Source organism: Phytophthora parasitica (genome assembly GCF_000247585.1).
Source record: "Phytophthora parasitica INRA-310 unplaced genomic scaffold supercont2.36, whole genome shotgun sequence".
Lineage (NCBI taxonomy): Eukaryota > Oomycota > Peronosporomycetes > Peronosporales > Peronosporaceae > Phytophthora > Phytophthora nicotianae.
In genome coordinates, this window is record NW_008649022.1 from 415,907 (window position 1) to 428,576 (window position 12,670).

The window sequence follows — 12,670 nt, forward strand, 5'->3', positions numbered from 1 at the left end:
ACCCCTGGCTACAAAACTACGAAAAACTTGCTTCGAGTGTCCCCTTCTTACGCCGAATGTCTAAATTTTGAGAAACCATGTGAACAATCCTTGTTGGCATTTGCACGCATTAGCGAGCCTTATAAGTGAAAGTTTGAGTCCGAGAGCTACTCCCCAGAAAGCGGAAGGCTTAAGGTCACGCTGAGGCCCCGCACAATCGTTTTAATCTTTAAAGGACGTCTAGAAACCGCAATAATAAATTGTATGAGAAAGACTAGTAATGTACTGTTTGTGTAAAAAGTTGAGAAATAAACCTGGGCGGAAATGATGCCGTAAACTTCATGTAGTTGCAGAATGAGGTACGAACAGATCGCTCAGACGGTATTTACATCTGATCTGGTTTAAGATTTTTAGCTTAAATAAACTTACAGAGGTCCACAGCATCGAGGACGTTATTTTACCCGTGCAAACTATTTCATGCATCTGTCTTCATGCGATCTGATTGGTGGATATCTTGGTGTTTTCTGTCGAGCCGTTGCTTCAGTAACTTACTTTAAGTAAGTTATTATAAACGGGTGAATTACCCCGTATAATGTGTAAATTATTATTTTGTTTTGAACATTTTGCCAAAAGATGATCAATCAAAATGCAATTCTATTATAAATTTATCCTATTCGATTAGTTTTCACTTGCTACAATCTTCTTTTCAGAAGAAGACCCCTCGCATGAATCCATGACATAAAGATGCTTCTTGAGCTTGGCCCAGTGATTGTTCGCAGCATCAATGCATTTTGTACTGAAACTAGTGAAATCGTCGAAGACGCTGAAGCCTGTGCTTGATATTTGTGAAAGTAGTCTTAGTCGAGTAACGGCGCCTAACTTCACCTTTTACGTTTGCCCAAACGAGCTGAATACGCTGTAAACCAGAATAGTAGGGCGGTGTTAATACGATTTCATGACTCTTTTTGCCCTTTCTTTGTCGACTCTCACCGAAACAACGTTGTCTTTTATGTGCTGTGAGAGTATATCCCATAGTATTGTTTTGTTTTATTGGTGGGAATCTCCAGTTTGTATCCGTTCATAGCGCTGATCGTCTTTGATCTCTCGCTACCTTTCTTGGGGGTCATTTCTGGTAGTACGTACGATACTTGGCGTTATCCATGACAATAAGGCAGTTAGGCAGCTTTCTGATAGATGGCTCCTGAAGTAATGTATCCATCCAGCACACAAAATAATAATGGCAGCACACGCCGTGATAATCTGCAGACTGTTTACCATCCTCAAAAATAACCACTGTGTCACGTAACAGCCCTGCTTCCTTAGCAGGCGGTCTGAGACCCTTCCCTTTCTGAGTACCGCACGAGGATCCTTCTTTCTTCAGGGACCGCTGCCCTGTTCGAAGGGCGGCATTGGTGCTGTCTGCACTTGACACATCCACCGGTAGGTAGTTCTCTTTCTGCTAACAAATGCATTACGTGTGTATCCTCGTCTCCATATAAATCCACGTACTTCTTCCTGTGTTGCTAGCGAGCGTGGTAGCCGCGCCATACGGTCTCTTTGCTTCGCTGGTTGATAGCCATCAATACAGTTCCAAACGAGGACCAGATTTCACCACACGTCTTATTGGAGCAACCAAGCGAGCAATTTTGTTGGTAATAGCCTCTTTCCGAGGAATAGTTGCATTGTCCACGCGTAAACTAGCTTCTAGCACGATAATATCCCATCTCTCTTCTATAGTGGGAGGGATAATGGGGTAACGAACACTGCATCATACCTTTCAAAGCCCGATTAGCGCTAATTATTGTGCTATATCTACAAAACAGTGTCAGGCACTTGAAGATGCAGCACTTGCTCCCCTCATTGACAAAGCTTCGGCTACTCATCGCATCTCATCTACGTCACAAAGCATACATTATATGTCAGCCGACAACATTTTCTACATTCAGGTGCTTCATGTAATAACAGCTGAGAAGCAAAGTCTCCCGTCCGTACCTGATAGGAAGAGTATATTTTAGTGCCTGCTGCACACAGCCGCGGTGGTCTTGGTGCTGCAGGAATCACCTTGCGTGTTGTTGTTAAGCAGCATCCTTCTTGGGGATCCTCTTCCGCGTCCTATCTGTGCTAAAGCAAGATACACTCGTTGATTGCAAGACAAATTCCATTTAGCTATCTTTGCAGCCCACTAATAATTGCTTATCTTAGGATTGACCAAGCTGGACAGATCGGTACGTCGCCTACGTCGGTGACTGATCGGATTGTGAGACCAGATCGCGCTAGCTAAAACAACAGACGCAGCGGTGCCATCGGCAAAGACGGTCGACCCAGGTCGACCGTAACCCAGTAATCTGTGGGAGATGGTGCCGCCATCGATTGAAGTGCCTCGTGTACCAGTGAACTTGCCCTCGGTTGATCAGTCCGAGGAATACGAGCTGGTCTGCGTAAGCGAAGTAATCGAACACTTCGCCGAAGACGTGGAGAGACCGATAGCGACCTTGCCCGAATGCCCGCGATTACGGAGAAATTGAAACTTGGAGACATCCAGACCAACGACGACGAGAAGAGCACCTTCGAAGCCGTCGACCAACTGCGACGGATCATCCGAGGTCATAAACACCGGCGGCTCGGAGAAAGAGCAACGCATTGCCGTCGGCTGTGCGAGGGGCTTCTACAATATCGCCATCGGGGGCGCAAAGCCTGTGGGTCAGTGTATACGCGAGGTGGCGCTGCATTTTCACCGGAAGTTGTCCGACCCGATCAGGGGCCTGCTGTCAGTGATGACCATTTAGATGTTCACCTCTCCATGTGCGTCGTCGATCGTGGCGATAATTTAGAAGAATAGCGCCGACATCGGGTTCTGCACCGATTATCTATTGGTGAACAGCTTGACGCATCACATGATCTACCCCACGTTGGTCAGCGATCTATTGGGTGAGTTGGACAAAATGCTCTGGTATTGCTCCCTGGATATGGCCAGCGAACTTTGGGTATTCCAGATGTCCGATTGAGTGCGCCTAGACTCGGCCGTCACCACGCCGCTAATGTTGTTTGAGTGGCTTCGTTTACCCGCTGACTGAAGAACGCGTAACAGATCTACCTACGGCCTTTAGACGACGCGCTGTACAACTACCAGGGATTCCGAAAGACAGCGATTGGTCGGGAGCGATGGACGGCTTCCAGTCAGGCGAGCCGGCCGACAGTTCTGAGCCGCCGATGCTTTGGCATCGATCCTACGTTGACAACATCTTGGAGGCCACGGAATCCTGGGACGCGCTTCGGGAAGGTCGACCGACATTTGGACGCTCGCGACCGGTGGAACGTGGCGATCCGTGTCACCAGGCCCTCCTGGTGATGTTGCAAGGTGGGTCACCTCGGACATCACGTGTCCGCCGACGGCCTCGAGGCCTATTCGAAGGATCTGGAGTTGCTGGCGAGCTGCCGTTTCCGGGTACGCTGTGCTTGATGCAAATCTTCTTGGCGACCTCAACCACTATCTTTACGACCTACGCGTCGAACCCGTACGAACTGGGGGAAGTCGACTTCTTCGAGAGGATCGAAAGACGGACGATGCGACTGGGGATGAGGAGGTGGACGGTCGCCTAAAGCGGACTGACCGTGTGTAGAACCAAGCATGGGTCGCGTTCGAGATGCCAAAGAACAAGTCAGCTGCCGGTTGGAGTTGCGATATTTAGCCTCAGCCTGACTCCAGTGGTCGTGGTCTATGCGAGGGACTGGGGCTGCTGCCGCCGCCTTGATACAGGATCACGGCGGTGTGTACATGCCAGCCACCTTTCCAGTCGCAACTTAAGTCCAACGAGCCAAACTACGGCGCGGTAGTGAAACAGGCCTGTACACTTTTCCGGATCTTGAACATGTGCTTCAAGACGCTAGCCACGAGATCGATCAAGGTGCTGCCTCGACATCTGACGCTGATATTGCTGGTCCAATTATCTGGTCTGCAAGGGAACCAGTCCTCTATCCATGACAACATTTTTGTAGGTCCTTTTTTTGTGTCATTGTGAGAGCCTCCGGACTAAACGAGATTATCTTCAGAGCAAGTGGGATTACCTCTCAAATAACATATGCAGCCGGAGGGTAGTAAGTTTGCTTGACATTCGTGGCAATGGCTGTATGTCTCGATGAAGCCGCCCGTAACTTCGGTCACACTGGCCCCTAAGTTGTAGGACAGGTGTCATTTGATACAGGAAGATTTTGACTGCATTGTGCATGCAGCAACCACCGGGTTATGATACGGCGCGTGCGGGGTACCTGGTTCATCGTTCGATTTTTTTAGCCAACGTCTGTGGTGACACCTTTATTACATATGATAGATGAAAGTCAGTCTCACTTGTTCCGAAATTAATCTTACCCAGTCTGGGACATGAGAGATTAACTAAGGGTTTTTTTTACGTTTCGGTAAATTACGAGCTTTGGCTCACGCCCGTCCCGGTTTGGTCTGGCGGCTATCCCGTTTGGACTGGAAATGGCGAAGATGACCAGTCCGACATGTGTTGGGCACTCGAGGTGAGTGTTTTTAAGTCCTTAACTTGTTCTTGCCAGCTAGTCCGCGGTTAATTAAGGGGTTACAAGGAGGTAATGATGATGGTAAAATCTTAGTTTGACTTACGTTTCGTACTTTTTCCGTATTGTCCGCACTGCGACGCTTTAAGACCTTGAAGATGATTTCATCTTCAAGGTCTTAAAGTTGACCTCACACATCAGGATCAACGTTTGTTGCTGCTAGAGGTAAAAGATAAGAAGTTTCGTTAGCTCTGTTTCCTTTTTTAGCTTACTGAACTCCTTCGATCTATGTTCTTCAGAACTACTCGATGTATTGAACAGTGTGAGGCTGGTATTCTTTGGCGGGGTAAGGAAAATGATCAGGTAAGGGCGGCCTACAGGTCGATCAGTTGACAAACACGTAAGTTGGAAACGGCTAGCGCAAAATCAAAATACTTTGCAGATCTGGAAAGCAGACAGTCTCTGCAATTTTTACAACATTTTAATATTTCAGCCAGTAAAATGAAAGAATAATCCGGCGTTGGAATTGATGCATCAAATTCAGTCTCGATCAGTTGAGGGCCGTAGTTAATCTTGATTTAGTAGCAAGATAACAGCTGCTGAGAGTTTGACCAACAGCGATTAGGTTTCATATGAAAAGCCATAATCCTCGCCCTCCACGAAATAGCATAGAATATCTATGCACACTGCCCGCCAAGTGTATATGCACACCCACCTTTGTGGGTGTATCTATTGTCAATATTGGGAGTTGGTCGCCGCGGTTTGAATATGTTATTTGTGTTATTGTTAGAAACCTCCCACATGTGTTAACGCTCGAGATTTAGCGGTTTACGAGGGGGCTAACATACAACCAGTCGTTTTTGGTCACGCATCCAGTGTTACGCACATCTACCAGTTTACAAAAATCAAGTCATTCTGAGTGATGGTAAATGCCAGCTGTTTATTAGTAATGCGCCTTAATCCCATGCTGCTAGATCACTTCTTGGCAGCGGCGCGGCATTGAGTCGATCAGGGACCTAATAATATTGGGGATCGATATTTTCCATGCATCTTCAATGGCAGCACGCAGCTCTGCCACGCTGTTAACTTGGCGACCGTTTGAGTAGACACGCCGCGTTAGAATGGACCACAGATTCTCGATTGGATCCAGGTCAGAAGAGCGCGGCGTCAATTCGAGAACGTAGACATCTTGCTCTTGCAGGAAGTCCATGAACGCCTATGGAGGTATGGATGGAGGCGTCATCCTGCTGATAGATGAGTCTGTGCCATAGTGGAGATAATCGAACGGTAGAAGGAGCTTGGAGACGGTGTAGATGTAGTCATCTGATTTTTGACGACCTGTTAAGAAAGCAATCTTGGTCGTGCCCTTGGCGTTGAACGCTGCCCAGACCATGCACGACCCACCACCGGCTTGGTGGCAGCGATTCTCACGTGGTGGTCGCCGGATATCTAGTCAGCAGTGCTGGAAGTTATCGGGACCGTCAAGAATCCACTTTTTTTCGTCTGGAAATATGATTTTCTCCCCCCCCCCCCTGAATTCATTAGCATTTTCCACGCCCATGCCTTTCGTGCTTCCTTGTCAGTCTTAGAGAGCGGTAACGTGCTACTTAGTTTGGAATAACAGAGCCAGTCAGCATTAGCTGGAACACACTGAAAGTCCTAACAGAGGGGTGTAGATTAAGCATAGGCCTAAGCTGAGGGGCTGTATAGTAGCCCGTTAAAGCGGTTCGAAGAAGGCTGCGGGTATCTCATTCAGACAGCATCGACGGTGGACCCGTCATTTGTGCTGCTTTGCGTCGTCCTTGACCACGCGTATCACTGCGCCAGTGGAGCGCTTTACCTGCCGAGCAATTTCTCTAATGCCAACGCCAGCTTGGCCCCGCCCTTCAATCCCCGCTCTCGCTCTCTGAGCGGTGGTCCTCGTCCCATCGTATCCAGAATGAGCGAACTGCTTTTATAGCTATCACTCAGAATGACTTGATTTTTGTATACTGATAGACGTGCGTAACACTGGATGCGTGACCAAAAACAACTGGTTGTATGTTAGCCCCTCGTAAACCGCTAAATCTCGAGCGTTAACACATGTGGGAGGTTTCTAACAATAACACAAATAACATATTCAAACCGCGGCGACCAACTCCCAATACTGACATAAATACACCCACAAAGGTGGGTGTGCGTATACACTTGGCGGGTAGTGTGCAAAATACCATCGTTGAGTTACTTCATATGTCAATCGCGACACATCGTGTAACGTTATCGTCTGCTACATGCATGTCAGCCACGTGTTAGGCAATACAATAAGAGATATCACTGTATACTTCGAATGCATCATAGCGTAGATAGAATTGCGAGAAACAATACTAGTGAGTGAGAGAACATGAGTGAACTCCTGCAAAATTATCGTGCTGTATCCAGCTCGTGGCCTTCCAAGGACCCAGCCAATGAAATCGACGCGCGGCTGCCGAGGCAGCTCGCGTGACTACGTGTGGCGTGTCAACAACAGTTTGGGAGCTGGAACTCCCGCGAAGACCAACTTGTATTGTTGATCAGATTGCAAAAGCAAAAGTGAGTTATCTAGTTTAACTTGCGGGCGCTCTCGCCTGCCACCTTGGCAGTCCAGGGATAGCCGCCCTCAGAGCCTGCACTAGTTGCACTCAAGTGCAAGTCTAGCAGCAGCTGTGTCCTTGAATGTCCGCACGTGTCTTCTTATGATACGGCTGAACGCTGTTCATGCCAACATCATGATATTGATCATGATGTGCTTCACTATACACCGTCGGAGCACACTCCAAATGTGTGTTGGCTGCGGATTGTAGGAGCTATTAGAAAATGTGGCTCTGCATGCCACCATCACACTACGTCGCTAGGGAGAGTGCTGTGTATTTTAAGGAATGCTTGTGCGTGATCAGTGCTATTTCGCGGAGTATTTTCTTGCTGAACCATGGCGGTTGCTTTTAGTTGATGCGAGCACTTTTTGACACCAACCAGTTTGTGTGATCACCAAATCCAAAGATAAAGGTTGAAAGGTTTCGTATTTAGTGTTTATTTACCGATTTAAAAATGGTATTAGAGTTGAGATGCTACCATTGGTTAAATTTTGTGTCGGCCCTTAACTGATGGATGGCCCTCAACTACCGCATCATTTACACTCCTTTCTTGCATGCACCATTAAATAGTTTATTTGTATAGAACCTATCTCGTCGTAAAAAAAAACTCTGAAACACAGGTAGGGGCGGATCTAGCACAGTATTTTTATCGAGGGCATCGCAAAATAATGGGGGGAGGAAAATGCCCATTTTCCCCTTTCACAATGGAATTCGCAATTTTGATTGAAGATCCGGAATACAGACAGTACAATATTGACAGCTTCTTCTGGCTGGATGCACAGCTGTATCTCTTGTAAACTGGGAATTCACCTGAATATCTGAAGCAATAGAAATGATAAGATAATGCATATTTGCAAAGCGACAGCTCGACAAAGAGTTTACGAAGATTTACGGTCACAAAACCGAGTAGTTTTTTTAAATGAGCGTGTTCTAAAAAAAGTTATTAAAATAACTATAATTCTCGCTCATCACCACTTATAAGTGTTGATGAGCGTATTTATTTTTATTATGGAATATTTCTTTACTAACGTCATTATCGCGGGATGAAGTGCTCGCTAAGAAGGAGCAATTCATCATCACGGAATATAATTGCACCGCGGACGCACTTGCGATTTCAGCACTGAATTATCAAGTGACACAGGAGCAATAGCCGTCTGCCTGGATAAGAGATAGGATAGTTGCTAGTGTCTAACTAGGTTACATCACTGTACCTCACTGCCTCAGTGACTGAGACGAGAAACTAATTGTCATTATAAGTTCTTTTTTGAGCAGTTATGGCCCGAATAATCTATCCATAACTTATGGACAGCTTATTCGAAGAGTGTGTCGCTGAATGTGGATGTGTGGTACTATGACTAAACAGTTGCCGGATGAATGGCCGCTGTTGAGTCCGTCGCCAATACGTTATTGACAACAACGTCACAGTCTCTGTATTCATCGAGGTTAGCACGCAATGCTTGTCATTGAAGTTTCCTAGATTGAATGTCTCCAGCTTCAAGCGATGCCTAACACTGTTGTGGCGTTACAAGTTGTAATTTACAACGTTGACTATAATAGCGTCGTGTAAGGTCGAGCAGGCTACGAACGATAAATCTCTTATCCTTATTTTTGGGAGATTACCTTATCAGATAGTCCGCTTCAATTTTGTACGAATTTCTAATTCAATGCCTCCGTATTTTTAAAAATATTAAGAATATGGATACAATATGAGTTTAAGCATGCTCAGCTCATTTTTCTGTTCGACACGGTACATCGATCAGTGCCTCGTCTATAGACGCTGGTGCGACTAGCGCTATCTTCAACATGATCAAGTGGAACTTCGACCAGGCGACGTACACCGGGTGTACTCTATAGTATTTTCCGCACCCACGTAGTGATGCTCAATCTCGTACATGTCTAGCAGAATGCTTCATGACCGCAGCGTGCTGCTACATGTACTTTAGTTTCAACAACAACGATTCTTTGCAAAGAGCTACTCTGGAGAAAATAGCACATACTCCAACTCATCTGATGCATCAAGACATCAACGCGATGCTCCCTTGAATCAAAGCAAAGATTCTTTAAAAGAAGGCCTACAGCAGAGCTGTCACCTTGCATAGATCCAGGAGCGTAACCTGATGGTCTCATTTCCAAATCTAACACCAAGACCCAAAGCCACCAACCACGCACGAGCACTGCTCAGCTTCTCCAACCATGAATCTTCGCGCTTTCATCGTCTCGATTGTAGCCGCTCTTGCTGCTACCGACGTCATTGCTCTCAGCCACGATCAAGTCCGTCCATTCGGTCAGCCCTCACCTGTGTCCGTCTCCGAGAAGGCTGCCGTAAAATTTAAACCCCAGCTTCACATCACCAACGGATGCCACCCATATCCCGCAGTAAACGCTGCCGGAGAGACGAGTGGTGGCCTGGCCAAAAGTGGCGCACCTAGCGCCGGTTGCAAGGGATCCGGCTGGGGATCGCAAGTCTACGGTCGCTCCACCTGGCACAAAGGCCGCTGGGCCATCATGTACTCATGGTACTTTCCGAAGGACTCACCGTCCACGGGTCTGGGCCACCGCCACGACTGGGAGCACGTCATCGTGTGGATCGACAACCCAGACGTCGCCAACCCGAAGATCCTGGCCGTCACGCCATCCGCACACAGCGGATACTCCAAGTACGCTCCCCCGAAAGCTGGTACTGTCTCCGGTAACACCGCCAAGATTAACTACGAGAGCCACTGGCCTGTGAATCACGCGCTGGACAGCACGGACAAGGGTGGAGAAACGCAGCCACTTATCATGTGGGACCAAATGACGGACGCAGCGCGCCGCTCGCTCAACACCGTAAGTTTCGGAGACGCTAATGTGCCGATGAATGACGGGAACTTCTTGCGGAAGATCGGTAACGCGAGTCCGTGGTAACTAACTGCGAAGAGTCCATGAGTGTTGGGCTTTAGGCCCCACTGCCATCGTTTTTGCTGTTTAAAGACTTGAATATTGTCGTTGCCACCACATACTGGCATACGTTGCTTTCAACACCATCATTCATAAATGCTTGCAATCTAATTATTAGGGGGTAGAGTTCATCACCTAAATTGCCCCGATTTTGCAATGTACAGCCACTGCCATCGTGCGTTACTGTTTTGCCGCGAATTCACGTTTTTTTCATTTGTTTCATCGCCTACTTGTTTGGCATTGCTTGTCGATCTTAAAATCGTTCAGAGGTCTCACAGGCATCTACTCAACGCTGATAACATGAAAATATTTGGAGTTATTTATGTGGAAGTACTTTTTGGCAAAACGCGTGGCGGAGTGAGTGGCATTCGGACAATTGAAAATATTTATACTTACTTATACCAATAAAGGGATAGTGAGAGATACTATTGTTTCTACACAGGAATTGGAAGCAACAGTACTAGTAACAATGTTATCCCTTTATACCCTTGCCACCTCGTCTCTCTAAAAAATTGTAAGCTAATATGGGGAATTGTTAGAAAACCTTCAATTGCTGATATGACTGCTCGACCTATCTAGCATATTGCCGTTGCAACTTGATGGTCAACCTGCCGACCTGCTAAGAACCTGTTGCTAAATACAATAATACAACTGTTCTCCTGGGGGAATGTCCTTTTCATTAAAAAAAAAAAAAAAAAGGTCAACCTTTCGCCGATAAAAGGAAGCAAAATGCCCCCTTTTACTGGTTTTCAACTAAGTACGACGAGGTATCCATGTTAAAGGAGGCAAAATGCCTCCTTTTATAATTAAGTACGTTTACAACAGGTCGTTATGGGCATAGAAAAACCAAGCAAATCACACTTGGAAGATTTGAAGGTGGTCCATCACTCGCCTTAAAGGAGGCAAAATGCCTCCTTTTGATACCGACTATCCTAGATTTGTATACTATAGTTTACTAAAGTGGCTCGCGAAAGGGTTAAAAGAAAACGATTGGCAAACTTTAAGAGTTTGGCCATTTAAATACCTGTAGTGACTCAAATAGGATCCATATCACGGAGGACTGATCCTAATTCCGTCCCCCACGCACTCTTCGGCCAAGGATCTTTATGTTGAACCACGGACTTCTGCGGGATTTTACAATCTGGAATACCTCCGCGTATCCTCGAATACCTGAAAGTATCTGTTAAGGATTAATTGTTTCGGTAGGATGGTCATCCCAGTATACCGGTATAGATATCAATACGTCAGTAGCGATACCAAAAGGTTTAACGTGGTGGGATGGGCACTATCGGTAAATCAATACATATTCCAGTACAACCCAAAGCGAAGTTTGACAATGAGTTTAGTTTTGTAGCCGCTTAGTTTTGTGACTGACGTCAAGACCCATTACGGAAGCTCAGTGATGCCTCATAATCGACAGAGGGGGTTTTCTTTTACTAGATCCACTTAAAATGCATAAATATCTTTCAGCCTCAGTCTTACCTAGCTTCCAAAGTCTTCAAGCTCCATTTACTGTTCTGGGTACTACGATTGGAGAGGCTGAACGGCAAATACATGAGCGTCACATGTCTCAAGGATAATACTAGCAAACCGTCTAATCGAATTGAAATTGGCTCCTTTCCTAGCACAGAGCAGATGCTGCGACTACGAGCAGGTGCAATAGATGCGTACTTCAGGGTCATCATCTTTTTTTTTTTTGAGTATTTCCATGATCGGTAGGACCTTGTCAGCCAAAGCACGAGTACATTATTGCTTCCTCGTCCTATATACCATTACCATTCGTCTCTGTAGCACACCTCCGCTATATTTGCGAGCCTCTATAGTTTTAGCTCTCGTAGGATTGATAATAGTACTTGTTATATTGTTACAGCATTTTATGGCGCATCCGTCATACATAGTCATGAGCATGTATCCGACGTCTTAGTTAGTTTCAGATCCTATACCAGTCTCGCGCAGCCCTAGTTTCTAAAGATAATATGCTGCGGCTGCCAGTGCGTCACGTGTGGGGCCGCTCCAGGTAGATGTTGGAGGAAACTCGCTCTTTCGATTGATCTCTGTTGCTACAGCTCAACAGTTTCGGGAGTGGGCAGTGATTCGAGTGATGGTAGTTCCTCTGTGGCCCCTTTTCGCCGATACGAGAATGGGGAGCAAAAGGCTGGAAATCGCCGGTTGGCGAGTGCATGGGAGGAGAAGATGCTGACAGTGCTGACGACATACAAGAAGAATGGAACTTCCTGATGCCCCACCCGTTCACGGGTGCGGATTACTTCTGAGCGGCAACATGCGGACTTCCGATCGGACAAGCGAAGAAGCGGACTATTATGAGCCTTTTCTGTGAGTATTATTGTGGTAAAGCGCCAGTTGGCTTTTGCGAACAAGAAGCTGATTGATGGGAAGTGACCCGATCCAGCCCTGAGACTCGTGGTCGACGACGGTGCATCAGTGATTACGTCATCATCCGTGAGGATTACGTAATCATCGGAGTGGATCGACATGGTGCAATCATTTGGATACACGATCGACCGACAAGGACGACGACGGTGCATCAGTGATTACATCATCATCCGGGAGGATTACATAATCATCGGAGTGTATCGACATGGTGCAATCATTTGGATACACGATCG

At 46.6% G+C, this 12,670-nt stretch overlaps 5 protein-coding genes across 5 annotated transcripts; 4 read left to right on the forward strand and 1 right to left on the reverse strand.

Annotated features, from left to right (window-relative positions):
- Positions 1-1,102: 1,102 nt before the first annotated feature.
- Positions 1,103-1,527, reverse strand: PPTG_13734 (hypothetical protein; the record flags this gene model as incomplete). Its single annotated transcript, XM_008910113.1, has 2 exons — positions 1,103-1,435; positions 1,489-1,527. The coding sequence occupies 2 exons, from the start codon at positions 1,525-1,527 to the stop codon at positions 1,103-1,105; spliced, it is 372 nt and encodes a 123-aa protein (XP_008908361.1).
- Positions 1,528-1,895: 368 nt separating this feature from the next.
- On the forward strand, positions 1,896-3,579 carry PPTG_13735 (hypothetical protein; the record flags this gene model as incomplete). Its single annotated transcript, XM_008910114.1, has 6 exons — positions 1,896-1,983; positions 2,182-2,204; positions 2,269-2,311; positions 2,394-2,781; positions 2,819-2,907; positions 3,068-3,579. The coding sequence occupies 6 exons, from the start codon at positions 1,896-1,898 to the stop codon at positions 3,577-3,579; spliced, it is 1,143 nt and encodes a 380-aa protein (XP_008908362.1).
- A 3,298-nt stretch (positions 3,580-6,877) lies between these two features.
- Positions 6,878-6,979, forward strand: PPTG_23364 (hypothetical protein; the record flags this gene model as incomplete). The annotated part of the gene is made up of 1 exon (XM_008910115.1): positions 6,878-6,979. One exon carries the CDS (start codon positions 6,878-6,880, stop codon positions 6,977-6,979), a length of 102 nt encoding a protein of 33 aa, XP_008908363.1.
- Positions 6,980-9,299: 2,320 nt separating this feature from the next.
- PPTG_13736 (hypothetical protein) lies at positions 9,300-10,102 on the forward strand (the record flags this gene model as incomplete). Its single annotated transcript, XM_008910116.1, has 1 exon — positions 9,300-10,102. One exon carries the CDS (start codon positions 9,300-9,302, stop codon positions 10,008-10,010), a length of 711 nt encoding a protein of 236 aa, XP_008908364.1. The 3' UTR covers positions 10,011-10,102.
- A 2,165-nt stretch (positions 10,103-12,267) lies between these two features.
- On the forward strand, positions 12,268-12,595 carry PPTG_23365 (hypothetical protein; the record flags this gene model as incomplete). The annotated part of the gene is made up of 2 exons (XM_008910117.1): positions 12,268-12,377; positions 12,454-12,595. The coding sequence occupies 2 exons, from the start codon at positions 12,268-12,270 to the stop codon at positions 12,593-12,595; spliced, it is 252 nt and encodes an 83-aa protein (XP_008908365.1).
- Positions 12,596-12,670: the final 75 nt, after the last annotated feature.